At 47.5% G+C, this 27,877-nt stretch overlaps 2 protein-coding genes across 10 annotated transcripts; one reads left to right on the top strand and one right to left on the bottom strand.

Moving 5' to 3' along the window:
- The first annotated feature begins 586 nt into the window (after nucleotides 1–586).
- Nucleotides 587–8,175, top strand: NME6 (NME/NM23 nucleoside diphosphate kinase 6). 9 transcript variants are annotated; one of them, XM_012771140.3, is made up of 8 exons: nucleotides 597–734; nucleotides 1,037–1,148; nucleotides 3,424–3,517; nucleotides 4,104–4,200; nucleotides 5,753–5,855; nucleotides 6,422–6,461; nucleotides 7,198–7,358; nucleotides 7,655–8,175. In XM_012771140.3, the coding sequence occupies exons 4-8, from the start codon at nucleotides 4,111–4,113 to the stop codon at nucleotides 7,819–7,821; spliced, it is 561 nt and encodes a 186-aa protein (XP_012626594.1). In that variant the 5' UTR covers nucleotides 597–734; nucleotides 1,037–1,148; nucleotides 3,424–3,517; nucleotides 4,104–4,110; the 3' UTR covers nucleotides 7,822–8,175. The 9 variants fall into 9 exon arrangements, with proteins under 9 accessions (XP_075863453.1, XP_075863463.1, XP_012626597.1 ...); XM_076007338.1 differs by lacking the exon at nucleotides 1,037–1,148 and having other exon boundaries at nucleotides 587–734; nucleotides 4,101–4,200; XM_012771143.3 differs by lacking the exon at nucleotides 1,037–1,148 and having other exon boundaries at nucleotides 588–734.
- Nucleotides 8,176–25,234: 17,059 nt separating this feature from the next.
- CAMP (cathelicidin antimicrobial peptide) lies at nucleotides 25,235–27,630 on the bottom strand. The gene is made up of 4 exons (XM_012771138.3): nucleotides 27,336–27,630; nucleotides 26,598–26,705; nucleotides 26,382–26,453; nucleotides 25,235–25,427 (listed from the first exon to the last, which is right to left on the bottom strand). The coding sequence occupies exons 1-4, from the start codon at nucleotides 27,531–27,533 to the stop codon at nucleotides 25,299–25,301; spliced, it is 507 nt and encodes a 168-aa protein (XP_012626592.2). The 5' UTR covers nucleotides 27,534–27,630; the 3' UTR covers nucleotides 25,235–25,298.
- Between the last annotated feature and the right edge of the window lie 247 nt (nucleotides 27,631–27,877).

Genomic DNA, 27,877 nt, shown 5'->3' with positions numbered 1-27,877 from the left:
GCAAGAGGATCGCTTGAGCCCAGGAGTTTGAGGCTGCAGTGAGCTACATGACGCCACTGCGCTCTACCCAAGGCGACAGAGTGAAACTCTCTAAAAAAAATAAAAGAAAAAAAAGACTTTCAATGGCTGCCTGTGCCCTCGCGATGGAGCACACAAGTTCTTTGCCCTCCGCGTACTTTTTGATAAATATTGGGCACCAATCATGTGCCAGGCACTGCCTTAGGCAAAGAAAGAAACGCGTCGGGCAAGGTCCAGGCCGGAGTCCCAGCTGGTGCGCACTGCCCCCTGCCGGGCTGCCGCCCTGAACCGCGCATCCCGTCCTCTCTCCGTCCCGCCTCCCAGGGTAGCGCGGCGCCAGGACCCTGGCCTCACAGTCCCTCCCGCCCGAGAGCTCCCGAGTCAGCCTCGGAGTGGCCGTTCCCGCAATCTGAGTCCAGCTGGCCAGAACAGCTTCATTCTCTCTTCCGGTCCTGCGCAGAGAGACAGGAGCCGTCGGAAGGCCGGCCCTGGTGCAGCAAGGGGCCGCACCTCCGGCCGGGGCCAAGCGTACTGCCCGCGTAGTCACGCCCCCACACACCGCCCATTCCACTGTCGACCCCGCCCACGGCCTCGCGGCCGCTACGAAGCCGTGCGAGGGCCCCAGGAGGGCTGCCCGCCAGAACGCCTGAAGGACCCCGCCAGCGCCGCGCGGCTAACCTGCGCCGTGTGCGGTGGCTAGCGCCGTGGCGGGCCAGGTGAATCCCGACCCGGTCTCCCACTGAACCGTGGCTCCGGATAGCCCAGAATCTGGGGTGGTGCTAGCGCCTGGGTACAAGGAGCGGGAGTCGCGCGGCTGCAGGCCTAGAGAAGTAGGGGCGGGGGCGCCAGGTCGAGAGCGGCAGCCGCGAGCCTGGGGGCTGGGGGCGTGGCCACGCTGGGGGCGGGGCGGGGTTGGGGGCGCTGCGGGTCCTGGCCGCGCGGAGAGGTTAATTCTCTGACGGAGTCACCTTTAAGTTGAGCAAGTTTTTCGACTTGTCGACTTTTGTTGTATATCAAGAACCGAGAGAGCCACGACTCAAGCTGCGTTAGGAAAGGAACCACGTCCTCTCTAAAGGCCGCGTGTCCCCTAGAGGGCCCCTAGCAGCCTGCCCTTGGAATGGCTGGATCAGGTTCGTTCACTGATTCATTCAACGAGTACTGTGGAGAGCCAGCTGTGTGCCAGGCACTGCTTTCCTGAAGCTGACCTTTTAGTGGGGAAGACGTAACTGAAGGGAACTTGCAAGGTGTGAGAAAGTGTAACAGGGGAAGTGAGCTAAGATCCAGTGCTGAGTATGAGGTAACCCGAAAAGCACTTTCAGAACTGCGGAGTGGCTCACACCTGTAATCCTAGCAGTTTGGGAGGCTGAGGTGGGAGGATCGTCAGGAGTTCGAGACCAACCTGAGCAAGAGCGAGACCCCCGTCTCTACTAAAAAATAGAAAGAAATTAGCTGTACAACTAAAATATATATACATATAAAAATTAGCTGGGCGTGGTGGCACATGTCTGTAGTTCCAGCTACTCGGGAGGCTGAGGCAGGAGGATTGCTTGAGCCCAGGAGTTTGAGGTTGCTGTGAGCTAGGCTGACACCACGGCACTCTAGCCTGGGCAACACAGTGAGACTCTGTCTCAAAAAAAAAAAAAAACAACTGCGAAAACTAGTCACACAAAGACCGTCAGGCCAGAAAGTCTTTTGGTTTTTGTTTTTTTTTTTTTTTTTGGTTTGGGTTTTTTTTTTTTTTTTGAGACAGAGTCTCACTTTGTTGCCCAGGCTAGAGTGAGTGCCGTGGCGTCAGCCTGGCTCACAGCAACCTCAAACTCCTGGGCTCAAGCGATCCTCCTGCCTCAGCCTCCCGAGTAGCTGGGACTACAGGCATGCGCCACCATGCCCAGCTAATTTTTCTATATATATTTTTTTAGTTGGCCAATTAATTTCTTTCTATTTATAGTAGAGACGGGTCTCACTCTTGCTCAGGCTGGTTTCAAACTCCTGACCTCGAGCAATCTACCCGCCTCGGCCTCCCAGAGTGCTAGGATTACAGGCGTGAGCCACCGCGCCCGGCCCAGAAAGTCTTTTGAAATTGAAAGGCCCATGAGGCTGGAGCAAGAGAAACTTAAGTAGTATGGGTTCCAGATGAGGCTAGAGAGGTGCGCAGGGACCCAGAGATCATGCAAAGCCTGGTAGACCATGATAAGGATTTTGGTTTTTACTATAAGAGCAAAGTATAGGCCGGGCACTGCGGCTCATGCCTGTAATCCTAGCACTCTGGGAGACCGAGGCAGGCGGATTGCTGGAGGTCAGGAGTTCAAGACCAGCTCTGAGCAAGAGCTAGACCCCGTCTCTACTATAAATAGAAAGAAATTAATTGGCCGACTAATATATATAGAAAAAATTAGCTGGGCATGGTGGCGCATGCCTGTAGTCCCAGCCACTTGGGAGGCTGAGGCAGTAGGATCGCTTGAGCCCAGGAGTCTGAGGTTGCTGTGAGCTAGGCTGATGCCACGGCACTCACTCAAGCCTGGGCAACAAAGCGAGGCTCTGTCTCAAAAAAAAAAAAAAAGAAAAAAAAAAAAAAGGCTATGGAGGGAATAGTATGATTAGATTTGGATTTTTAGTTCACACTGGCTGTGTGTGGAGAACAGATTGTAGAGAGTGACAGGAATAGAAACCAGGAGACCAGTGAGAAGGCTGCAAAGATGTCCAGGGAGGAATGATGGTGTCTTGGACTGGGATGTTACCAGTTGAGTGGGAGAGAATTGTATGGATTTTGGGTAGATAAAATTGCCAGAAGTTGGTGATAGTGTGGTTATGGAGGGTGAGGGAGGGGAGGTGTCATGGATGTCTTCATAGATAACTGGCAAAGATGCCAGGTTACTCACCTCCTGGGCATTAGGGAGAGTGAGTTGGCTCATCTTGTACTGGTTGGCCTTGGTTTTATGGTTTGAGTGAAACATCAACTTAACAGCTATAGAAAGGGCATGAACAGAAGAGATTGTGGCATTTCTTTGTTTGGGCCAGACCCTGACACCACTGCTAATGTGATTATAAGGCTGCCTTCAAGCTAAGAAAAATGAGGATGTTCAGATTCTGCCCCTCCATGTGTCCATGGAAGCTTTCTCTGTATTTGTTGGCAAATCAGAGATAATATTTTGAGACCTAGTCTTTATTCCTGTAGAAGCGATCAATTTTTCACATGTAAATAGAATTTCACAATTGGAAAAGACTTCAAATCTTAGTCCAGTTTATAAAATATTTTTATATTCATTATATCATTTCCATAATTATTTGTTGAGCTCTTACACCATGCTAGACACTAGGATTACAAAAATGAATAGAAATAAGTCTGTATAGGTTTATTTAGTCAATAAAACTGATCAAACACCTTTGTGCCTGGCACTATTTCAGCTGCTTCAAATGCAAAATGGTTATGAACAGTCCCTGACCTTGGAGATGCATGTCTACAGATCTTGCCACTGAGGACAGCTGAGTGTCTTAACAGGTTTGATTTGGGGAGGGGAGTTCCTGACTTACTCATAATATTAGATAAGAGGTGGTGTATATCCAATGGACTTTTTGGTATCCTGACAACACCCCAATTCTTGTCCATCTATCTTCCAGTTCTAGAATTAATAGGAGAACACTATGGGTCAGAGGGCCTTAAGAGGGGAATCAGTCATTATATCCTTGTGGCCAGGCTGTTTAGAAGTGTAAATTGTAAATCCTCTGTAAAATACAAAAGGAAGTTAGGAAGGGAAGAGAGTATTGGCAGAGGCAGGTAGTATTTAAACTTTTATTTCTCTTGAATGGAAAACTCCCTTGTAGGCTTACAGTTGCACAAACCAGATTGTGTAATCCACAAGACAACTTGAATGCCCCCTCTACTACTCCCTTCCCTCAATCCCATGAGCCCAAAATGGGCAATTAAATTAAATAAAATTAAAAACAGCCTTATGATGAAACTGTCAGGTGCTTTATGAGTGTCAGGAGTGAGGGCACTGGTTGGCTTGTAAGTCTGTGTAGCTCCAGAGTAGGGAAGGGTGGGAGTGTAGCACTGATGGGTGCATAATTCAGTTCTCTGATAGCAGAAGTGAGATGACCTCAATCTTGCGAAGCCCTCAGGCTCTCCAGCTCACTCTAGCCCTGATCAAGCCTGATGCAGTCGCTCACCCAGTGATTCTGGAGGTAAGAACAAACCCTAAGCCTCTACTGTATGCACTGGGCATTGCTACTGTTTCAGGTGCTATAGGGACACTTGTGGCAACTGACAGCACAGTCCTGTGCTAGATGCTATGGGGTCAAGCCATGAACTATGACCCTAAGGAGACTAAAAATCTATGGAAGACTTGGGGTAGATCTAAAATATAAGAAAGGACCCAATACAATAATAAAAGGAACCCAAATCTCAAGACAATATATATGTGTTCGTTTATATTGCTACATAACAAATTACCACATATCAAGAGCTTAAAATAACAGTTATTGGTTTGTTATTTTACAATTCTATAGTTTAGAGGTCCAATAGATTTAGCTGGGTTATCTTGTTAGGGTCTTGCAGGGCCAAAGTCAAGGTATCAGCAGAGTGGGCCCTTATCTGGAGTGTCTGGGGAAGAATCCACTTCCAGGCTCATTCAGGTTTTTGGCAGAGTTCAGTTCTTGTGATTATAGGACTGAGGTCCCCATTTCCTTGCTGGCCTTCAGGCAGCAACTGCTCTCAGTTTCTAGAAACCACTCAAATTCTTTACATCGCCCATTCCATCTTCAACACAGCAACAGTGCAATCAGATCCTTCTCATGCTTTGAATCTGACTTCATCCTTCACCCAGAGAAAACTGCTCTAAAGGGCTCATGGGATTAATTAGGCCCTCCTGGATAATCTCCATTTGATTATAGCAAAGTCAACTGATTAGTAACCTTAATTATTTATGTAAAATCCCTTTTGTTATGTAATGTAACATAATCATGTTGTATCATATTCACAGTCATGAGGATTAGGGTGAGAAATCTTAGTGGAAGTGGGGGTTATTTTAGGATTCTGCCTACCACAATTCGAGAAGTACTGGGCAACACTACTAGATCAGCCCACTGTGGGCAGAAGAAGATCAGAGCAGTCGGGAATAAACTGGAATTGGTGGGACTTGGCCACGCCTCAAAGGGAGGGTGGACTTTGGTTAGCAGCAGGAGGAGGACAGGTGCTCCAAGGAAGGCAGACATGAGGCAGGAACACATGTGTGCTGGGTCTGAGCGCCACCAGCAGCTGGGTTGTTGAGACTAGAGAATTGGAAGTGGTAGAGGGCAAGGAAAGTGCAGCCTTGAACGCTGGGCTAAAGTGGTTGAACTTCATTCCGTGAATAACAGAACTAACTAAAACCTTCTGACCAGAGTGTGATATGTAAATTATAGGGTTTGTAATCTATCAAATGTGATGGTTTAGAGAGAGAGAAACTCAAGGCAGGACCACTAACAAAAGACTTTTGTGGTAGTCTGGATGGTGGGTCCTGTGAGCTCAAGGGGCCATAGGTGTGGAAGGACAGAGCCAGCACTTCCTATCCCCTTCCATCTGAGCTGACACTCTGGCTGTGTGACCAAAGGTCTTGACCTCACCGCACCTTGTTTTTTCTTCTGACCCACCAACAGGACAGACCCTCAAGTCCTACACTGCAGGGGATCCTCATGGTTTCTTTTGGCCAGCTTTGGATTACTGTTGATTTTTATTTTTGGGGTGGTCTTTATCCAGGCTGTTCATCAGCAGATTCTGAGCAACAAGTTCCTTATTGTACGAATGAGAGAACTACTGTGGAGAAAAGAAGACTGCCAGAGGTTTTACCAAGAGCATGAAGGTAGGACCAGGTGTCCTCTGAACGGAAGGCTTCTCAATCCCCAGAGGCCTGTAAGAGAGACTTAGCTGGAACATATAATGGCAGGCTCTCTCTGACCTACCAACTGTGTAAAATTGTAGCCAAGTCCTCTAAACTCTTTGTTTATACACAAACTTTTTGTGATTATTAATCTTTTTCTTCTACGAAGGTTCTACCTCATTCATAGTCCCAACCAGAAACTTAATTTTATGTCCTGATAATAATATCAGTAGTTAACAGTTAGTATTTACTGTCAAACATCACCTGAATGCTCATTTAATTCTCCCAACAATCCTAAAAAGTAGTATTGTTATAACAACCCCCAAACACAGATTAGGAAACCGAGTTAGGGAGGTTAATGACTCACCCAAAACTACATAGGTTGTAAATGACAGCCTGGATTCAGACCCAGGTTTGTCAGACTCTAACATCATTGTTTTTTTTCCCTAAAACAGTTTTTATTATTCTAGGTAAGGAGGTAGAAGAACAAAATGTTCTCTTGGGCACCAAGATGAAGGTATCTTGATGAAGGTACTCTCTCTTTGCAGGGCGTTTTTTCTATCAGCGGCTGGTAGAGTTCATGGCCAGGTACTTCTCATTTTTGTTCCAACATCTTTATTCACTGAGGCATATCTTCCCTGCCCCCTAAATTGATTTGTTTATTTCATTTGCTACTCTTTTCTTTTTTTCTTTTTCTTTTTTTTAAAGTACACCCCCAAAGAGGAGATTTGCTACTCTTAAAGTTGTAATCAATGTCAGGGCCTGGTGTGGTGGCTCATGCCTATAATCCTAGCACTATGGGAGGCCAAGGTGGGAGGATCGCTTGAGATCAGGAATTTGAGACCAACCTGATCAAGAGTGAGACCTGTCTCTACTAAAAATTGAAAAAAAAAATTAGCTGGGGATCACTTGAGCCCAGGAGTTTGAAGTTACTGTGAGCTAGGTTGACACCATGGCACTCTAAGCCAGGCAACAGAGCGAGACTCTGTCTCAAAACAATAAAAAATAAAGTAATCAATGTCAAGCCTGAAGAAACATGGGCTGGGGGCTCTAACTGAGCCAACACTGATCTGTTAGGCGCCTGTCCCACGGCTGTAGGAAAGTATCATTGAGTGCTGTGTAGCAACTCTGCTGATCTCTGTGGCCTTTCTTGTACATCACCAGCAGCCCTCCCTCATCTTCTGTGTGAAGCAGCACTGGTACTTAGCTAGAAAGGCAGGGAAGCTCTCAGGATGTATAGTGTACCTTCATTTCATGCCCTGCCCACAGCATGCCCTCCTAGACTGGATGGCCGGATTTCTTCATGTGCTCCTTTTGTTCACAGTGGGCCAATCCGAGCCTACATCCTCGCCCACAAGGATGCCATCCAGCTCTGGAGGACACTAATGGGACCTACCAGAGTGTTTCGAGCACGCCACATGGCCCCAGATTCAATTCGTGGGAGTTTCGGCCTTACTGACACTCGCAACACCACCCATGGCTCAGGTGAGTCTGTTTCCCTTATCCACAGCCACAAATAAGGGAGGATGTTTTGGGGTTAATGGGCAGGCTGTAAGGTAAGGTTGATAGCCAGATCCTTCCAGTGTGCTTTCTGCCCATTTGTGTTTCTGGCCCTTTGTAGCCATCTTGGCAGATGTGGCCCATGGACTTTCTCTATACGCCCTGAGATGGAGAGGGCAGGCAGAAGTAGACGCTCAGGTTTCTGAACCTGATTATGACTGCCTCTTGCTTCTACTCAGCACTCTCTATGAGAATCCCTTTTGTCTCATCTCCCCTTATAGACTCTGTAGTTTCAGCCAGCAGAGAGATTGCAGCCTTCTTCCCTGACTTCAGTGAACAGCGCTGGTATGAGGAGGAGGAGCCCCAGCTGCGCTGTGGCCCTGTGTGCTACAGTCCAGAGGGAGGCGTCCATCGTGCAGCTGGGTCAGGAGACCCAGGATCAGCCTGATGCAGGCCTGCCAGTCTGTGAAGACCAGTGGCAATGCCCAGACTTTTTTCATAGACCTCTGGTCCAAAGCCTTCTCCTAGGACCAGAGAATCCTCAGGTGCCATCTCTGCTGGGTACCACCACCTGCCAGAGGGCCTAGCTCTTCACTACACATCCTCCAGAACCTAGCTTTCTATCTACCTCTTCGGAATGCTGATGGTGATTCAGAAAAGTGATCACTCCTCTTTTTGGTGAGAACCATTCATCCTTCTTCAAGGAGAAGCTTGCCTAATTGACTAGCCTGAAAAATGCAGTGACTCTGTATAAGCAACATTTGGCCTATCTTTATCAATAAAAATCTGTGTTCTACTGGATCCTCCATGTGGCCACATTTAGAGGGTACCTTTCAAGCTTCATCAGCTTGACTTCCCAACAGTATTCAGTATTGCTTCATTCTCCAGAAACACTCTCTTCTCTTGACTTTCCTGATCCCCACAGTCTTGGTTTTCTCCTTCTCTGCCTATTTCTTCATCTCCTTTGTTGGATTATGCAAACATTTATTTTCATAAATTCTAGATTCAAGACATCCTAAACATAAAGATGGTTAAGACATTTGGTCCTGGCCGGGCAAGGTGGCTCACACCTGTAATCCTAGCACTTTGGGAGGCCAAGGCGGGCAGATTGCTCAAGGTCAGGAGTTTGAAACCAGCCTGAGCCAAGAGCGAGACCCCGTCTCTACTAAAAATAGAAAGAAATTAATTGACCAACTAAAAATATATAGAAAAAATTAGCCGGGCATGGTGGTGCATGCCTGTAGTCCCAGCTACTCTGGAGGCTGAGGCAGAAGGATCGCTTGAACCCAGGAGTTTGAGGTTGCTGTGAGCTAAGCTGACACCATGGCACTCTAGCCCGGGCAACAGAGTGAGACTCTATCTCAAAAAAATTAATAAAAAATAAAATAAAAAGATATAGAAAAAATTAGCTGGGCATGGTGGCGCATGCCTGTAGTCCCAGCTACTCGGGAAGCTGAGGCAGGAGGATCCCTTGAGCCCAGGAATTTGAGGTTTCTGTGAACTAGGCTGACACTATGGCACTCTAGCCTGGGCAACAGAGTCAGACTCTGTCTCAAAAAAAAAAAAAAAAAATGGTTAGATATGTTTGTTTTAACTTGAAATTGAGTAAATTCATTTTCTATTTCTGTATTTGTATACATTTTAATGTTACATAAAACACTTATGATTAAAATATATCAAATTAATAAAAATTACTTCAGTATGAATTCAGCTAGAAAACAATAGGTAACATAGCAATCCATAACTGTTTTGATATTTCAAAAGACAGACACTTCTTCCCAGTACCTATGAGAACATTCACAAGTTTTCTCACTGGTCAGCCTCACACCACACAAAATTCTCCCCCATGGAATCTCCAAGTTCAAACCCTCATCTAATCATCTCCCTCCCATGAATTCATCATCGCACAAACTCCTTAAGGCCACTCTTCTTAGTTAAATATGGCCCTTTGAATCATCCAAGGTTAGGATGAATATGTGATTCAGTTCAAATGTTGACCAGCCCTGGATCCCTAATCTGAGCCCACTTTTATCCCAGTTCTCTAGGGGATACCCAGGATTCACGGGTCCTGAATTCTAAGGTTCTGAGAGCTCATGATCCCTTAAAGACTGACTCATCATAAATGCCTGACCCTTGTCCCCACCCTCCCCTCTTCCTTTCCTGGAGAGAGGCTCACCATAGGGCCCAGCATCTGAACCACAAGTGCCAGTGTGGGAGCCTTGGTCCCCACCCCTCACCCCAAGGCCTAGAAAGAGGTATTCCTGAGGTCAGGGTATGAAGGGTCCCCTCAAGATGGGAAAGTAAGGGCAACAAGTTAGGGGAAGAGAGGAAATGACGGTAGAAAGGAAGCAGCTGCAGAAAATCACGACCCCTGGGATTGAGTTAAAAGAATACTCCCACAAAGCCTCATGGGAAAGCGGCCTCTAAACGCAGAGGACCTAAGGTGCTAAAACTGTGGAAAAGAAGGTGGGGCCACTACTCATGGAGGCTGAGGTTAGGTAATCAGTGATAGCCACTTCAACTGACCTTGGAAGGCCCTATCCTCACTTCCCTGGAAGTTGGACAAGTAGCAGAGGAAGCAAGTAGCCCCTCTGGTATCCTCCCTCCCTGAACTCCAACTTTTCCCCACTAGCCTACCCTGCAGGCACCAATTCAACAGTAAGAGAAAATTTAGGAAACAAAGGGAAAAGTCTGTACTGAAGAGCAAGTCTGCACTGAGGGACAGGGAGCAGTCCCTCAGTGTATAGCAAGGGAAGAGTCGGCACCAGGGGACAAGGAGCAGTCCCTCAATGGGCACTGAGGGAGGAGTGTGCACTGGGGGACAAAGTTCATGAAAAAGGAGTGAGGCATTTGAAGGGCCAAACAAAACTGCCAAAAAATGGGCAGAGCCAGCGAACTTCAGGGGTGGGGTTGAAGGACAAGGTCAGCAGGAGACAGGGACTGCCCTGATCTGTTTTACTTATTGGGCCCTGCAGCCATTTGAATCTGAGACCCCTTATCATCCTTCAGAAATGAGCCATCAGCCCTACACCAAAGAGCAGCTATTCCCTTCTCCATACCTCCTTCTCCACAGCCCTTTATTCTGAAGATCTTACAACATCTCAAGCCTGTCATTGCAGAGATGGGGCCGTTATAGACCTGATTTCAACCCCTGTTCAAGGAGACAAAGGAAGGAGTGGTTCTTGACCAGAAGGCACCCAAGGCTATCCACTCTGGCATGGGAGGAGGTCCCCTCTGCCTGTCTTCCTGTGACTGTCTGGACCTGACAGTGGTCTTGCTGGGCCAGGCATGACTGGTGTCTCTATAGTATCTAAGTGGATTTTAATAGAAAATAAACTTTTTCCCCCATGATGTTTAAAGCATATATACAACTGTTAATTTTTCCAGTTTAGTTTTTTGATAGGAGAACCAGCTTTGAGGGCACGTGGCATGATGGTGACCCACCCCTTCCCTGCTCAGCAACCCTCAAAGAAAACACACACACATACACACACACACACACACACACACATACACACACACCCCTCTGTGGCTCTTATCCAAGGCCATGGAAGGGGACAGCATTACAGTGGCAGACCAGGCAGTAGTGCCTGAGTTGAACGTGGTGGGGAGAACCTACGTCCCAGGTGCTCCTTGCTCTTACCCCAGCCAGGCTAACCTCGGGGACTCCCTGGAGATCAACCACTGCTGGTGAGAGGCAGTGGACAAAGGCCCCTAGACCCTCCACTCCTTTTCTCTCTCCTCCTCCTTCTTCCTCTCCAGCAACAAAACCAAGCCTAGGTTTTTTTGGTTACACAAACATCTCTCCCCTCTTTCTGTGGCAAATACCATCTTAACAAATAAAGACACTGGGCCTGAGGAGACAGCCCTCCAAGGTACAATCATAAGGTGTTGGGTAGAGCCAGCCCTGGGCCAAGAAGGGAGTGAGGCAAACTTGTTAGGAATCTTGGCTGTGGACCCTGGGAATGTAAGACAGGTGGCTAAGAGGGCCTTAGAGCCACTACTGGAGGACAGACATGAGAGTGTGGCTAAAAAACTGGGCATGGAAATTGGAGGGTGTATGCTGTGTTTCTTTTTTTTTTTTTTTTTTTTTTTTTGAGACAGTCTCACTCTGTTGCCTGAGCTAGAGTGAGCACCATGGTGTCAGCCTAGCTCAGCAACCTCAAACTCCTGGGCTCAAGCGATCCTCTTGCCTCAGCCTCCCTAGTAGCTGGCACTACAGGCATGTGCCACTATGCCTGGCTAATTTTTTCTATTTTTGGTAGAGCTGGGGTCTCGCTCTTACTCAGGTTAGTCTCGAACTCCTGAGTTCAAATGATCCGCCTGGGTCAGGTGCAGTGGCTCACACCTGTAATCCTAACACTCTGGGAGGCCGAGGTGGGTGGATCGCTCAAGGTCAGGAGTTCGAAACCAGCCTGAGCAAAAGTGAGACCCTGTATCTACTAAAAATAGAAAGAAAATTAATTGGCCAACTAAAATATATAGAAAAAATTAACCGGGCATGGTGGCACGTACCTGTAATCCCAGCTACTTGGGAGGCTGAGGCAGAAGGATTGCTTGAGTCCAGGAGTTGAAGGTTGCTGTGAGCTAGGCTGACACCATGGCACTCTAACCTGGGCAACAGAGTGAGACTCTGTCTCAAGAAAAAAAAAAACGATCCGCCGGACTCAGCCTCCCAGAGTGCTAGGATCACAGGTATGAGCCACCACGCCCAGCCTATATATTTATTTTTAAAACAATAATAAACTCATTGTTAACATAAATATTTCATTAAAAATCTGTTTTTCTGGCCGGGCGCGGTGGCTCACGCCTGTAATCCTAGCTCTCTGGGAGGCCGAGGCGGGCGGATTGCTCAAGGTCAGGAGTTCGAAACCAGCCTGAGCAAGAGCGAGACCCCGTCTCTACTATAAATAGAAATAAATTAATGGGCCAACTAATATATATAGAAAAAATTAGCCGGGCATGGTGGCGCATGCCTGTAGTCCCAGCTACTTGGGAGGCTGAGGCAGAAGGATTGCTTGAGCCAGGTGTTTGAGGTTGCTGTGAGCTAGGCTGATGCCACGGCACTCACTCTAGCCTGGGCAACAAAGTGAGACTCTGTCTCAAAAAAAAAAAAGAAAATCTGTTTTTCTTTTTAAAATTTAGTGACAAAGGAAGCATTATTGAACATTTTTGCTGATTTCTTTAATGTCCAATTTAATAGAAGCAGCAGAGTTTTCTATCTACTTCTGCATCCAATCTATTGTAATATCAATTAAGCACAAGATCTAGCGAAATCCTGACAGATTTGGCAGGTTAAGTAACAATGAACTCTTTTTACATTCTGACAGTGTATTACATATGGATAGCAAAAGGAAAAGTAGCCAAAGGTACCAGCTACTCATGGCCCTTATACAAAGTGACACCACAACAAAAGAGACCAGATGACTGCATCACAAATGATAGGGCAGCTGAGGAACAAGTTCTGGACTGCACTTGAACAATTTTATAGTTTACAGCTATACCCTGAGGGATCCGGGACAGAAAGCCACATACCTAATCAAAATCCTCATAAAGGAGATAGACAAATGGAAGATGGCATCAGAGCAGCTCCTCACAAGCCTCCCAGGTTCTCATGTTCCAGGAGGATCACAAGGTGTTCTGCCAAGACTCAAATTAGCTGCAGTTAAAGTCTTGCCTGCAGGGCCCATGTGGATATATACAAGGTCACTAGGGTAAAGCCCTTCCCCTACATCTCTATTCCTAGCCCATGATCTTTCTCATATCCAACTACGAATTTTTTTTAGAAACCTAGGCCACTCTATCAGATACTCTAATTAATTGTATTGTTAGGAGTTTGGACCAAATCTGTCCTGTATGTCTGAGGCAACAGCAGATAAGAGTGACCATGACTATGACTCCCATCAGGATGATCAGGCCCACGTGGAATACAGACTAGCCAGGCTCCCCAACTGGAACGAAATAAGTTAAATGTAATATTAATCCAGATAGAGCAAGAAGTTGGCAACTGCACATACCCCAGCAAGAAATCAAATGGCCAGCAAGAAGTCTAGGCCAGCTCAACCTTTCATCACCACTATGAACAATTTAGACTAGTTTGTGTGTTGCAGGCAAATATAGACCTGACATTCACATACAAAGTAGTACCAATTAAAACAGTTTGCTGATTGTGGGATCAGGGTCCAACAATCATTTAAACTTAAAACAGGCCAGGTGCAGTGGCTCACACCTGTAATCCTAGCACTCTAGGAGGCTGAGGCAGGAGGATCGCTGAGGTCAGGAGTTGAAGACCAGCCTGAGCCCTGTGTAAGAGTGAAACCCCATCTCTACTAAAATTAGAAAACTTATCTGTGCAAGGTGGCATGTGCCTGTAGTCCCAGATACTCAAGAAGCTGAAGCAGGAGGATTGCTTGAGCCCAGGAGTTTGAGATTGCGGTGATTTGGTGATCTATGATGACGCCACTGCACTCTAGCCAGGGTAATAGAGCAAGACTCTGTCTCAAAAATAAATAAATAATAAAAAAAAAACCTTAATGGCCGGGCGCTGTGGCTCACGCCTGTAATCCTAGCTCTTGGGAGGCCGAGGCGGGCGGATTGCTCAAGGTCAGGAGTTCGAAACCAGCCTGAGCAAGAGCGAGACACCGTCTCTACTATAAATAGAAAGAAATTAATTGGCCAACTAATATATATAGAAAAAATTAGCCGGGCATGGTGGCGCATGCCTGTAGTCCCAACTACCCGGGAGGCTGAGGCAGAAGGATCACTCGAGCCCAGGAGTTTGAGGTTGCTGTGAGCTAGGCTGACGCCACGGCACTCACTCTAGCCTGGGCAACAAAGTGAGACTCTGTCTCAAAAAAAAAAAAAAAAAAAAAAAAACCTTAAAATAATTGCTATAGCCTATGGAAAGCATATGAAAGACTTTAACAATTCCAGAATAAGGCTTAAGAAAATTATAACAGTGTCCAGAAAGTTAATCTTGTTCTGTCATTTCTAGTGGAGGCTGTTCCCTCCTGAAGTCTGCAGTTGTTGGAAGGTTTCTAAGAGTTCTTACAATAAAGAATCTTGGCCGGGCCCAGTGGCTCATGCCTGTAATCCTAGCACTCTGGGAGGCTGAGGCGGGCAGATTGCTCGAGGTCAGGAGTTCGAAACCAGCCTGAGCAAGAGCGAGACCCCGTCTCTACTATAAAGAGAAAGTAATTAATTGGCCAACTAATATATATAGAAAAAATTAGCTGGGCATGGTGGCGCATGCCTGTAGTCCCGGCTACTTGGGAGGCTGAGGCAGCAGGATTGCTTGAGCCCAGGAGTTTGAGGTTGCTGTGAGCTAGGCTGACGCCATGGCACTCACTGTAGCCTGGGCAACAAAGTAGCCTGGGCAACTGCTAGCCACCCATCCCTGGGTGGCTAGCAGTTTCTTCCTTATGTACCTTGTACCATCATACAACATCTCTCACCCCCTGACATGTGGGCCATAAAAACAGGACCACCTTAGTTGTCACTGCATGTTCATGATCATCATCAATAACCATAACTGCCCAAATACAGCAAGCATATCCAGGCAGAAAAATTAGCACCAGGTTAGAGTCTCCCACCGCCTGGTTCTCCTTTGCAACTTGTAGATTCCAGTAGTATGATTTTCCAGGGTTAGGCATGGGAAGAAAAAAATAGTGTGAGAAGAATTATTTATGTGGTTTGAGACTCTTATAGCCAGTCTAGGCCTTCTCCTTCATTCTCTAACCTCAGAATTAAATATGCTATTTAAATAGAAGGTGCCCTTCTGGGGGAATTGCCACATTTAGAGCCAAAACTGCCTTTCTTTTTTTTTTTTTTTTTTTTTTTGAGACAGAGTCTCACTTTGTCGCCCAGGCTAGAGTGAGTGCCGTGGCGTCAGCCTAGCTCACAGCAACCTCAAACTCCTGGGCTCAAGCAATCCTACTGCCTCAGCCTCCCGAGTAGCTGGGACTACAGGCATGTGCCACCATGCCCGGCTAATTTTTTCCATATATATTAGTTGACCAATTAATTTCTTTCTCTTTATAGTAGAGACGGGGTCTCGCTCTTGCTCAAGTTGTTTTCAAATTCCTGAACTCCAACGATCTGCTCGCTTCAGCCTCCCAGAGTACTAGGATTACAGGCGTGAGCCACTGCGCCCGGCCTTCATGTGTAGTTTTTTTTTTTTTTTTTTTTTTTTTTGAGACAGAGTCTCACTTTGTTGCCAGGCTAGAGTGAGTGCCATGGCGTCAGCCTAGCTCACAGCAACCTCAAACTCCTGGGCTCAAGCGATCCTACTGCCTCAGCCTCCCAAGTAGCTGGGACTACAGGCATGTGCCACCATGCCCGGCTAATTTTATATATATATATTAGTTGGCCAATTAATTTCTTTCTATTTATAGTAGAGACGGGGTCTCACTCTTGCTCAGGCTGGTTTCGAACTCCTGACCTCGAGCAATCCTCCTGCCTCGGCCTCCCAGAGTGCTAGGATTACAGGCGTGAGCCACCGCGCCCGGCCTCATGTATAGTTTTAAACAGATTTCTTTGAGGCTGAACAGCTGCAGTGGCCCAGTACACCCCATCAGCCTTTAACTGAGCTGATCTATCCATAAATCAGGTCCAGACATTTCCAGGAACATTGGGGTACCAAACCCTCTGGAAGCCCTGGCACAGACTCCACATCTGGAAAGTGACTAGCCACTTTTTCCCTCCTGCAGATGTTAGACTCCCAGTTTACTTCTTTACTGGGAGAAATCTACTTTATTGGTGTTTTCATTTTTTACCTATCCCATGAAAGGGTTGTTAGGGCATCAAATAGCTGCTGTTGCTTTGTTAGTCTCTCAGTACCCACTATCACCCAATAAGAAGCCAGGAATTTCCTCTCAAATGGGGTATATGGTGGTAGAGTCAGGCAAATGCTTTGTCCCTATCCTTGGGAGACCATTGCTTAGTGGCTACATCTTTTTGTCACGGACTCCAGTCTGCATAATCTTTGGTCATCCACACTCATACTTTTCAAGGTTCTTTAGGACTAATTGGCCTGAGGGCAGTCTGCACAGCCTATTAGATAGTATCATCAAGCACTTCTGCCTCTCTCAGTCTTGAATTGGCCTGGGGACCACCTGCCCCCTACACTGCTTTATTGCCACCACATGAGTGGGCTAGGGGAGCCTGGAGGGCTCACAGTTGTGTGTTTGTCCCACTACCACTGTCCTAACCATGGCCTTCCCCCATTGGGAACATCCCTTACAGTCAGGAGAAGTATCACTCATGCTCAAAGCATCTATTTCCACAAAGTATTCAGCAGTATCCGCTACTTGGGTATGTGGAATGTCTATCCAATAAAACAAAACAATTTATTTTCAAGGGCCATAATAGGGCCAGAATCAGCTGAGGGACTGAAACACCTCATAGCCTGAAAAATACAGCCATGAGCACCACCATTACCCTGGGGGTGGAGGGTCAAAGATCTGATGCAGGAGCAGGTGGGGCCAGAGTCGTGTGTAATGTGGGCTTTTTAAACTGTAATACAAATGGGCCAACTTTTTGTGGGGGAAACAGGGTCTCGCTATGTTGCCCAGGCTGGTCTCAAACTCTAGGCTCAAATGATCCTCCCATCTCAGCCTCCCAAGTAGCTGGGATTACAGGCTCATGCCACTGCACCTGGCAATAAATGGCCTCCCTTTTGGCTGGAATTACAAGTTTGGCATGCAGCAGTAATTTTAGTACCGGGAACATAGAGTTCTTACTTTTGTAAAAGGCACCAATGTTTCTTTGACTGCTGGAGGGGTCGACTTAGTGAATCCACCCACATTGTTTCAAGAAATTTTAATTGGCAAGCGGGCCTCTGAGTTTTGTTGGGGTTTATTAGTCACTCCTGCTGACTGCTGATAATAGTGCCATTAAGATTGAAACTTTTGGTCTACTAACCAACAGAACATCATTTATATGGTGAAAACCTGAAAACGGACATCAAAGCAATTTTTTCTAACACTTTATGAACATTTACAGTTCAAAGATATAATACATTTTTAATATCAATTACACATTTTTACACACAGTGTATCCACCCAAGCCACATAGTTTCTTTGACCATTTTTCTCTGTACAGCAAGTTTCGCCCAAACTCTATCAGGTGCTTTTTTGCAAAAACACAGTTTTTATACCAGTTTTACACAGGCACGACAGCTGCCAGGAAATACCGTATCTCCCTGGGAGTTCAGGGAAGGCAGGCCAATGCCCAGAGGGCCAGCCTTCAGGGAGGCTTTATTCCTTAAAACAGCTGAGGTCTGGATCTCCTTGAAGACAAACAGATCAGTAAACACAGTTTTGCACTTGTTGGTTTTAAGCAGCTGTGATTGTTACGTGGTTTTACAGTAAGCAGCTGTACCCTAAAGGGGACCAGGCAGAAAGCCACATTCCTCACCGGAGCCCTCCCAAGAGAGACAGGAAGACAGTGGGAAATGGCTTCAGGGAGCAGCTCCTCACCAGCTTGCAGGCTCTCACGTTCCAGGAAGGACCACAGGGAGTTCTCAGATTAGCTGTGGTTTGGGCCTTGCCTGCGTGGCCTTTGTGGATGTGTGCAAGGTCACCAGGATGCCATGTTGAAGCTGCTCCCCAACAAGATCAGATACCAACTCTCCAAAACTCTAATTATGAGCTAATGAGAGACAGAGATAATGTCTTAGTATCATTGTAAGGATGGCCTTGCTGAAATAACAGAAAGAACAGAAAAAAACAATAAAGGTGGATAACCTGATATCTGGCAGCTACCTGCTAATTATTCCACAATAATTACTGTTTTTCTCTTTGTCCCCATAAAAGCAGCAAGCCACTTGGCCTGGATCACATCTCCCTTCTCTTTCTTTGGGATGTCATGCCGTCTTCCTGCTCTCTTCTCCCACCCCCACCCCCTTTCTCTAATTTTTTGTATATATATTTTTAGTTGGCCAATTAATTTCTTTCTATTTATAGTAGAGACGGGGTCTCGCTCTTGTTCAGGCTGGTTTCAAACTCCTGAGCTCAAACGATCCGCACGCTTTGGCCTCCCAGAGAGCTAGTGACTGAAGAAAAGTAGTATCAATTTATACCATTTTCACATGGTTATAGAACTTGTGAAAGTAAATATATGAGAACATTAGCAAAACTATATGAAAAACAAAGGATGGGAAAGAGAAATTGGAAGTATGTTTTGTAAGGTCCCTTGTCAATATATTGTTGGAAGGTCCTTAGATTACACATTGAAGTAGTATGATATTTGAATACAGATATAAGTAATTAAAGATATATATGGACAGTCCCTGACTTACAGTGGTTTGACTTAAACAATTTTTCGACTCTGTTGCAAAAGCAGCATGCATTCAGTAGAAAATGTACTTTGAGTACCCATACAACCATTCTGTTTTTCACTTTCAGTATAGTCTTCAATAAATTACATGAGATATTCAATACTTTATTATAAAAGAGGCCTTGTGTTAGATTATTCTATCTGTAGGCTAATGTAAGTGTTCTGAGCATGTATAAGGTAGTAAAGTAGGCTAGCCTAAACTATGATGTTCAGTAGGGTAGGAGTATTAAATGCATTTCGACTTAGGATTTTTTTTTTTTTTTTGAGACAGAGTCTTGCTTTGTTGCCCAGGCTAGAGTAAGTGCTGTGGTGTCAGCCTAGTTCACAGCAACCTCAAACTCCTGGGCTCAAGCAATCCTACTGCCTCAGCCTCCCGAGTAGCTGGGACTACAGGCATGCGCCACCATGCCCAGCTAATTTTCTCCCTATATATTAGTTCGCCAATTAATTTCTTTCTATTTTTTAAGTAGAGACAGGGTCTCTCTCTTGCTCAGGCTGGTTTCGAACTCCTGACCTTGAGCAATCTGCCCAGAGTGCTAGGATTACAGACGTGAGCCACAGCATCTGGCTTTTTTTTTTTTTTTTTGAGACAGTGTCTCACTTTGCTGCCTGGGCTAGAGTCCAGTGGCAACCTCAAACTCCTAGTTCAAGTGATCCTCCCACCTGAGCCTCCTGAGTAGCTGGACTACAGGTGCATCATGCCACCATATTCGGCTGATTTTTCTCATTTTATTTTTTGTAGAGACAGCGTCTCTACAAAAGACCCTGTTGCTCAAACTGCTCTCAACTCCTGGCCTCAAGCAATCCTCCCATCTTGGCCTCCCAAAGTGCTATGATTATAGGAGGGAGCCACTGCGTCCAGCTGAATAAACAGATTTATCCAGGTGTAGTCTCATCATAAATCAAGGAGCATCTGTAATCCCTAAGACAGTCACTTAAAAATATATTCTCTTTTTTAAAATTTCTTCTCTAGCCCAAAACCTCGGAAGAATTAAAACTATTTGAAACAGCGGGTATATACATACATAATAAGTGAGATGTGCACCATCTGGGGGATGGTCATCCTGGAGACTCAGACTTGTGGGGGGAGGGGGAGAAAGGGCATTTATTGAAACCTTAAAATTTGTACCCTCATAATATGCTGAAAAAAAATTTGAAACAGAAGTATAAATAGTAAGCCAAAATGGACATTAAAAAAAATCATAAAAACAATCCAAACGAAGGCAGAAAAGAGAGAAGGGAAAAATAAAGTACAAATTGAATGAATAGGAAATAACTACAAGATGTGAGGTAACAATCCAAATATGTGGATAGTCACATTAAATGTAAATGATCATGTATTAACCACATTTTATAGTTTCTGCATCTAGTTTGAGGTCTGGGGCCTTGCAGACTGGGGAGGGACTGCCTCTCTCAGGGCTAGCAGATTCCTGGAGATAGTGAGCATTCTCCCTCTAGCATACCTTTCATATGCAAAGTACCCACTAAGCCGGTGCCCCCTGACCCACGTGCTGCATTGGCTCTTACGCTTGTAAGACACTAACCCACTACCCTAATCAGCCGGGGCCAAGCATCAGACAACACTGCAGAGCCTGCTGAAGTTAATTCAAACTGGCCAACCCTAGAAGCTCTTTATATGTTAAAAAAAGGAAAAAACAAAGAGAAGAAGAAAACAAACTGGCCAACCCTAAACCTACCTAACCCTGCCTCCCCCATTCCTTTCCATGAAAACCATAATAAAGGCTTTCCTAAAGTTCCCCTCACTCTCTTCCTGTGGCTGACCTCTCTGTGGCCCTGTGTGGTGTGGTGTGACCCCCTCCTCCCGGACACTGTGAGTAATAAACAATCTTTTCAATGACAATCGTCTTCTAATCTGTTGACCTCCTATGCCTGAGTAAACCCCAAATCCCAAATACATTTCAAAGCAGAGAGTATAAAAGCAAGCCATGTAACCAAAACATTGGTACCCCCATAATATTCTGAAATAAAATTTAAAAATAACAATATAATTAATTAATTAAAATAAAACAGAGAGAGAGAGAAGAAAAAGCAAATGGGGCAAATGTTAACATAGATGATTCTGGGTAAAAAGAATAAGGGCAAACTTGAAAAAGAGAAAAAAAGAGAATATGGGCACTTTTTGTACTATTTTTGCTGCTTTTCTGGAACTTTAAAATTATGGCCAAATAAAATATTTTTAAAAATAAAAGGTACAACTTTCAGTAACTGGATAAACATTATATTCCTGTTATTTGTAAGTTCCCTCTAGTCTTTTGTTCAATCAAATTCCTGCCCCTTTCTCTTTGCAATTCTATCAGTTAAAAAAAAGAAATTCTAGGCCTGCGTGGTGGCAGACGCCTATAATCCTAGCACTCTGGGTGGGCTGATCTCTCAAGGTCAGGAATTTGAGACCAGCCTGAGCAAGAGCCAGACCCAGTCTCTACTAAAAATAGAAAGAAATTAATTGACTAACTAAAAATATATAGAAAAAATTAGCCTGGCATGGTGGCACATGCCTGTAGTCCCAGCTACTCGAGAGGCTAAAGCAGTAGGATTGCTTGAGCCCAGGAGTTTGAGGTTGCTGTGAGCTAGGCTGATGCCATGGCACTCACTCTAGCCCAGGCAACAGAGTGAGACTCTGTCTCAAAAAAAAAAAATTCTTTCCCCTAAGACCATGCTGCAGTTGCCCCTTCCCTTGGGAATAATGAGTCAGTAAAACACTATTTCTGTTTATGCTGGTTAAAATATATTTTAATGAGTATAAATATACTTCTTAGAGAATAAAAGGGAATGTCTAAAAAATGTTATTTATATAAATTACACACAAACACACTGCCATGAACACCCACACAACCACGATGACAACAAACTACTCACACGGACACACACACACCACACGGGACAGTCCATACTCACAACCTACCTACATGCTCACATGCCCCGCCACACACCCCACACGCACACCCTGGCCACACACACTCACTTATACACACTTACACATGCTGTACACACTTCCAACTCACTACACACACAGCCATACCCGACAAACACTCATGACTGCACTTTAGAAATACACCCCTCACACACACTTGCAAACACACATACCCGGACACACCCTGACACATGCCCATTATACCCACAAATCCACATCCACAGCCCACATACACACAGCCCATACTCACACAGGGTCACATACACCCCACACACAGCCACACAACCCACATGAACGGCACCGTTTCTTTAGGCAGCTGGCTGGGCACACCCATCCCATCTCAGCCACTGTCCGCAGGTTGCGGGCAGGGGGAGCATGGCCTCCCAGGTGCCTCCTGGGGAGACTGCGAAGGGGGCAGCTGGAGGAACGGCCGGGTGGGATGGGTGCAGCAGCCCAGAGGGGCCTGGGGTGGGACACTAGCAGCATCTACTACAGTGGCCTTTCTCCCCATGTCCTGCAGGGGACCTCATCCCACTGGCACTTCAGAGCTGATATGTTCAAACTGAACTTGTCATCTTCCCCCACCCGTATCTCTGACCCACACCAGCAAGCTGCCCAGCCTGTAACCATTCTCTCGGGAAGCGCCACCAACATCCAGCCCATCAGGAAATCAACCTGCCTCTTCCTCTCTACAAGGCCCGCGTCCCAGGTTCCCATCAGCCTCACACTGTCAGCCTCCCTCTGTTCTGTCTTCTCCCCTCTCCTTTTGTCCACTGCCCTAGGGAGACCTGTCCTTGCCGGTCTCCCCATTTTACACACACACACTATGAGGCCAGGTGATCTGGCTCAGATGGACACAGGATCCAAGCTGCCCCTGCTAAACCACTGCTCACTCCCTCATGCTCTTCAGCACCTGGGCCTGTCCTTCCCTCCACTCTCACCCCACCCTACCTTATCCCCTTCCACACCCCTTGCATGATGTTGACTAAACAGTGTCACTCCTCACCCCACCATGCCACACTTGTCACTATGCCTTTGCTCAGGCTGTTTTCTCTCCCTGGAGCGCCTTCCTCTCCCCATGCTGGGCTCAGGTTCCCCCTTTGCATTCCCATAACACTGTGGTCATCACTTGTCCCTGGAACTCTCCATGCAGAGCTTCACTCTGGGTGGCAAGAAGAATTGAGAAGCCAAGATTGTCGTACCTGATGCTCGAGTGCCATTCATGGAGGGGTCTAATGTTTGTTCTCTCCCCAGTCTAATAGTCAAACAGCAGGCACTCTTGCTAGTCAATCACTTTAAAGGGCGCTGACAAGGCCTACAGACCTCCCTGCCAGGGACCCAGCTTTGTGATCGGGGGTCGAGATGGAAAAGATGTAAGCAGCCATCCCTTTCTGGTATCAGTGGTCAGGTATGTGCGTTGGCGGCCTGGTGTATGGCAAGGGATATCTGGCCAATGCACATGTGACATATCAAAGTGCGAGGTTGGGCTGGGGGAATAGGAGCGTTGCCATGGTAGCAGGATGGGTAATCATGGAAGGAAACTGGAAACAGATGCAATCAGCACAGACTCATATTATCCTTGTAAGTGGTCCCTCTCGGTCTGGGCAGTGGTGTGTCAGCTTGGAGGGTGGGGGTGGGGGGGCTGCCTCGTAGCATTTGCAGATTTCCATGGTGTAAATAATCCCTCCCAGCATGGCCAATTTCAAACTACCAAGAGTTTAACATCCAGCTTAAAAAATTTCTGAAAATATAGCAATTGATACCACATCTCCCCCTTGGTTTCCTCAATAGAACTAATGTGATGATATAGAATGAGAAGCATCTTAGGCTCCTCTAACCTGCCTGAAATCAGCCACATCTGCTCACTGAGAAGAGGCGAGCATGACAGATAACAAAGGAAATGTTCTGTGAGATCCTGCCCCTGTTCCTCTCAGAGAGGGGTGTCTGTGTCTCCATGTAGCTTGGCCTGGAAGCAGACCTAAGTTAGGGATTCCAGCAGGAGTAGTTTATTTGGGAGGCAACTATGGAAAGTACCAGCAGGAGCCTAGAGAAGTGAGACAGGGCATGAACAAGTCCGAAGAGGGTGTGTTCACAAACAGATCCCCTGTGGGCAGCAGGGGCACAACCAGCCCAGCCGGGGACCTCTGGCAGATTTGAAATCACCTGGCAGAGGGCCTGCCCAAGGGGCAAGGAAAAGAAGATATTTTTCCACCAACTCCCACCCAAACTTGGTTGAGTCTGCTCGCTGGAGTGCAAACTCCCAGTACTTCCAGCTGGCTGCTGACCCCGTGGCAAAGAGCTGCAGATGTTACTAGTCACCTACAGAATATCGAGTGGGCAGGACATGGGCAGTGTCTGAAACACCAGTGCAACAGAGCTGTGACCTACACGTCCACTCTGCAACTCTCTCCTAGCCAGAGCTCCTCGCCCCACTGAGCAGGGTGCTTGTTTTTGTTTTAGAGACAGAGTCTGGCTCTGTTGCCTAGGCTGGAGTGCTGTGGCTATTCACAGGCACAATCATAGCTCACTGCAGCCTTGAGCTCCTGGGCTCAAGCCATCCTCACGCCTCAACCTCTTGAGAAGTAGCTGGGACTACAGGCACATGCCACCGTGTCCAGCAGATTCTCATTTTATTTATTTATTTTGTTTGTTTGTCAGCATCTTCAAGATTCTCATTTTTTTTTTTTTTTTTTTTTTGAGACAGAGTCTTGCTTGTTGCCCAGGCTAGAGTGAGTGCCGTGGCATCAGCCTAGCTCACAGCAACCTCAAACTCCTGGGCTCAAGCAATCCTCCTGCCTCAGCCTCCCGAGTAGCTGGGACTACAGGCATGTGCCACCATGCCCGGCTAATTTTATATATATATATTAGTTGGCCAATTAATTTCTTTCTATTTATAGTAGAGACGGGGTCTCGCTCTTGCTCAGGCTGGTTTCGAACTCCTGACCTTGAGCAATCCGCCCGCCTCAGCCTCCCAGAGTGCTAGGATTACAGGCGTGAGCCACCGCGCCCGGCTAGGATTCTCATTTTTAATGATCCCTAAACACAAGGCCACAGCTTAAACCTGCAACTCAACTGAAGAAGCAGTGGTGTGTGCCCAATGCCAGAGGAAAATCCAGGAGAGGTGGGATTTCCAGATTTAAGATTTTCAAGAGGAATTGGAACTTCATGGGAATTGTCCTGGCAGGCCAACAGTACCTAGTCAGCCAGCCACCTGTGAGACCAGACTGTGCCTCGGTGAACATGTCTGGCCCTTCCTTCAAATGTCACCTCTCCACAAGCAAAAACAGCTCCACAGTGTCCCCACCACCACTGAACACAAAGTAGAGCTCGAGGCCCTGCTGGGGGTTCAACTGAGGGAAGTGGTAGGTGTGCAAAGGGCCTGGGGAGGGACCCTGAGAATGAGACGCTGTCCTGGACCTCTTGGCCCTGCTGCCTCACTATATGTTCTCATGGATGGAGCAGCTGCCCCCACGCACCCCTCTGTCACACACGCACGCACAGATTCACACTCACACACTCACACTCACTCACACGGGGCCTCCCAGAGTTAAGGGTTTGGTCGCAGTAGAGAGAAGAGGCAAGACAAGTGAGATTGAAGGCAGAGGAAGTTGCTTTCACTTCCAGTGAGTTTATTTTTCAGAGTCCAGAAGCCTGAGTCAGGGTAGGGCAGATGACCCTGTCCTGGGTAAAAGATTGTTGAAAAAATCCCTGATTCTCTGGCCAAGTTTCTCGAGCTTTCCCCGGATGAATTCATGCAGCCCAGCAGCTCTCTTGGTCTCCTGCAGCTGTGTACCAGGAAGAAACGCATCCTTTGTGGGAGCTGTACCCAGAGTCAATCCAAGACCCCTTCCCACCTGGACCCCCCTTCCTGGCCCACCCCAGAAGATTTGAGGCCCCATTTCACCCTCTGGCTGTGACCATTGAAGCATGTAGTTGAATCCCTACACCCAATAAAAAGATGAGAAAACTGAGCCCCAAAGATGGCAAGGGCTCCAGGGTCACACAGCCGACCCCGGTAAAGCCGAGTTGGGAATACAGGGCTGAGAGCGCATTACTGTAAGTCAGTGACTCTCGAACTTTAGTAGGGGTCAGAATCTCCTGGAGAACTTGTCAAGATACAAATTGTTGGGCCCCACCCAGAGTCCGATTCAGTAGGTTTTAGGGAGGCCTGAGAACTTGCATTTCTTTTTTTTTTTTTTTTTTGAGACAGAGTCTCACTCTGTTGCCCAGGCTAGAGTGAGTGCCGTGGCGTCAGCCTAGCTCACAGCAACCTCAAACTCCTGGGCTCAAGCAATCCTACTGCCTCAGCCTCCCGAGTAGCTGGGACTACAGGCATGCGCCACTGTGCCCGGCTAATTTTTTCTATATATATTAGTTGGCCCATTAATTTATTTCTATTTATAGTAGAGACAGGGGTCTCTCCCTTGCTCAGGCTGTTTTCGAACTCCTGACCTGGAGCAATCTGCCCGCCTTGGCCTCCCAAAGTGCTAGGATTACAGGCGTGAGCCACAGCAACGGGCCAATAATTTGCATTTCAATGAGTTCCCAGGTAAGGACCACACTTGGAGAACCACTGCTCTAAGGGATTCCAGAGCCAGGCCTGGAGATGGGGTTCAGGTTGAAGGAAGAGCCCAAGGTAGGAGGGGCTTTCTCTGCCCTGGATGGGGTGGTAGTTGGTCCTTAGGATGGTCTACACTCCACGCTCCCGTCAGCCCTGAATCCCAGAACAGCCCACTCACCTTGTTACACCTGATATCAAAGGAGCCCCTGACTGCGTCCAGGGTGACTGTCCCCACACACTGCTTCAACAGCTGGGAAGGGGAAGCTTGAGGTCAAACTAGAACCCATTTGCCATAACCTCCCAGCCCCACCCCATTGGCTGGAAATGTTCCCTAGGGACCCCTTGTTCGGCTCCCCTGGGAGGCACCACTAGCATCTCCAGACCCCAGCCTCACCCCGTTCTCCTTGAAGTCACACTGCTCTGGTGGCCGCTGTGTTGTTCTGGGGCACACTGTCTCCTTCACCGTGAAGCTCACAGGCTTTGGGGTGTCTGGATCCCCATCCTAATCAGGGGAGAAAATGGGGAGACCAGGCTCAGGCCCATTCTTGCCTTCTCTGATTTGTCTCTCTGACCCTCCACCAAGAAAGCAGGCTTTCAACAGCGCCTACGGTGTGCTGGCACTGGGCTTGGTGCTGGGGTACAGAGGGGCGGAGGATGGAACTCATTCCTGCCCTCCCCAAACATGCAGTGAGTGGGAACGGACTTCAGACGAGCTCTGGTGAAGGGCACCTCCCATCCGGGTGGGAGTGAGGGAAATCAGGGGGCTTCTTGGAGGAGAAGACATGTCCACTGGAACCTCAGGTCTGCAGAGAGCCCTTCCCTGTTGGGGGGGTAGCAGGGTGCAGAAGAGACCTAAAGCAGGGGAAGTCAGTCCCCAGAGCCAGTGACTCCACCTTGGTCCTTAGAACCCCAGAAGTCCCTGCAGCCTGCCTGGGCTGGGGGTGGGGGCACCTCTGCCACAGCAGGGGATTCTAAGGCTGGAAGCTCTTATGGTGGGAGGGGACATAGCTCTGGGAAAGCTCTCTGGAAAGGTGGGACCACACTTAAAGGGGAAGGTGCCTTCCTTTGCAATAGGAGCAAAGGGAGTCACAATGTGGCCGAGCCTGGCCAGAGCAGCCCACCCCCAGCTCACCCCCCCGGACTGCGGGTCCAGGTCCAGGAGGCGGTAGAGGTTGGCATCTGAGGACCGCTGGTTGAGGCCATCCACTGCACGAAGCACGGCCTCCTGGTAGCTCAGGTACTGGGCGGTGGCCAGAGGCATCACCAGGCCCAGCAGCAGCAGCACCAGTGACCATCGCGCCAGGGAAGAGCCATCCTTGCGGGTCTCCATGGTCCCCAAGTCTATCTCCCCCCAGCCCTCAGGAGCCTCCTTTATGCCCAGCCTGAGCCTGATGCAAAGGCCCCGCCGGGGGCCTTCCTGACCCAGCCCATGGCTGGCTGCCTGCCAGGGTGTAAGCCGGGCTTGCCTCAGCCCTGCTGTTGCTTCACAGGACTTGCTGGGCTGCGAGTGAGCGAGGGCTGCCTGTGCGCACGGTGAGGAAATGGTTTCTCCATCTCCCTGACATCCTCCCAGGCCCCCAGGGGATTGTCATAACCAGCGTTGCTCAAGAGGGTCCAGTCCCCCAAGAGAGGAAGACAGCCGGGTGTCCACCTTACATCCTTCTGCTGCTCAAG

The sequence above is a fragment of the Microcebus murinus genome, chromosome 1, assembly GCF_040939455.1.
Source record: "Microcebus murinus isolate Inina chromosome 1, M.murinus_Inina_mat1.0, whole genome shotgun sequence".
NCBI lineage: Eukaryota > Metazoa > Chordata > Mammalia > Primates > Cheirogaleidae > Microcebus > Microcebus murinus.
Note: the sequence above shows the minus strand (reverse complement) of the source record. Positions and strands in the feature narration are given on the sequence as shown.

Coding starts and splice junctions, on each gene's coding strand:
- NME6 (XM_076007338.1), top strand. CDS start 4,111: ATGACCTCAATCTTGCGAAGCCCTCAGGCTCTCCAGCTCACTCTAGCC. Junction 4,201..5,752: donor CTCACCCAGTGATTCTGGAG/GTAAGAACAAAC, acceptor GTCTTTATCCAG/GCTGTTCATCAGCAGATTCT. Junction 6,462..7,197: donor CTGGTAGAGTTCATGGCCAG/GTACTTCTCATT, acceptor TTTTGTTCACAG/TGGGCCAATCCGAGCCTACA.
- CAMP (XM_012771138.3), bottom strand. CDS start 27,533: ATGGAGACCCGCAAGGATGGCTCTTCCCTGGCGCGATGGTCACTGGTG. Junction 26,706..27,335: donor TGGACCCGCAGTCCGGGGGG/GTGAGCTGGGGG, acceptor TCCCCTGATTAG/GATGGGGATCCAGACACCCC. Junction 25,428..26,381: donor TTGATATCAGGTGTAACAAG/GTGAGTGGGCTG, acceptor CCTGGTACACAG/CTGCAGGAGACCAAGAGAGC.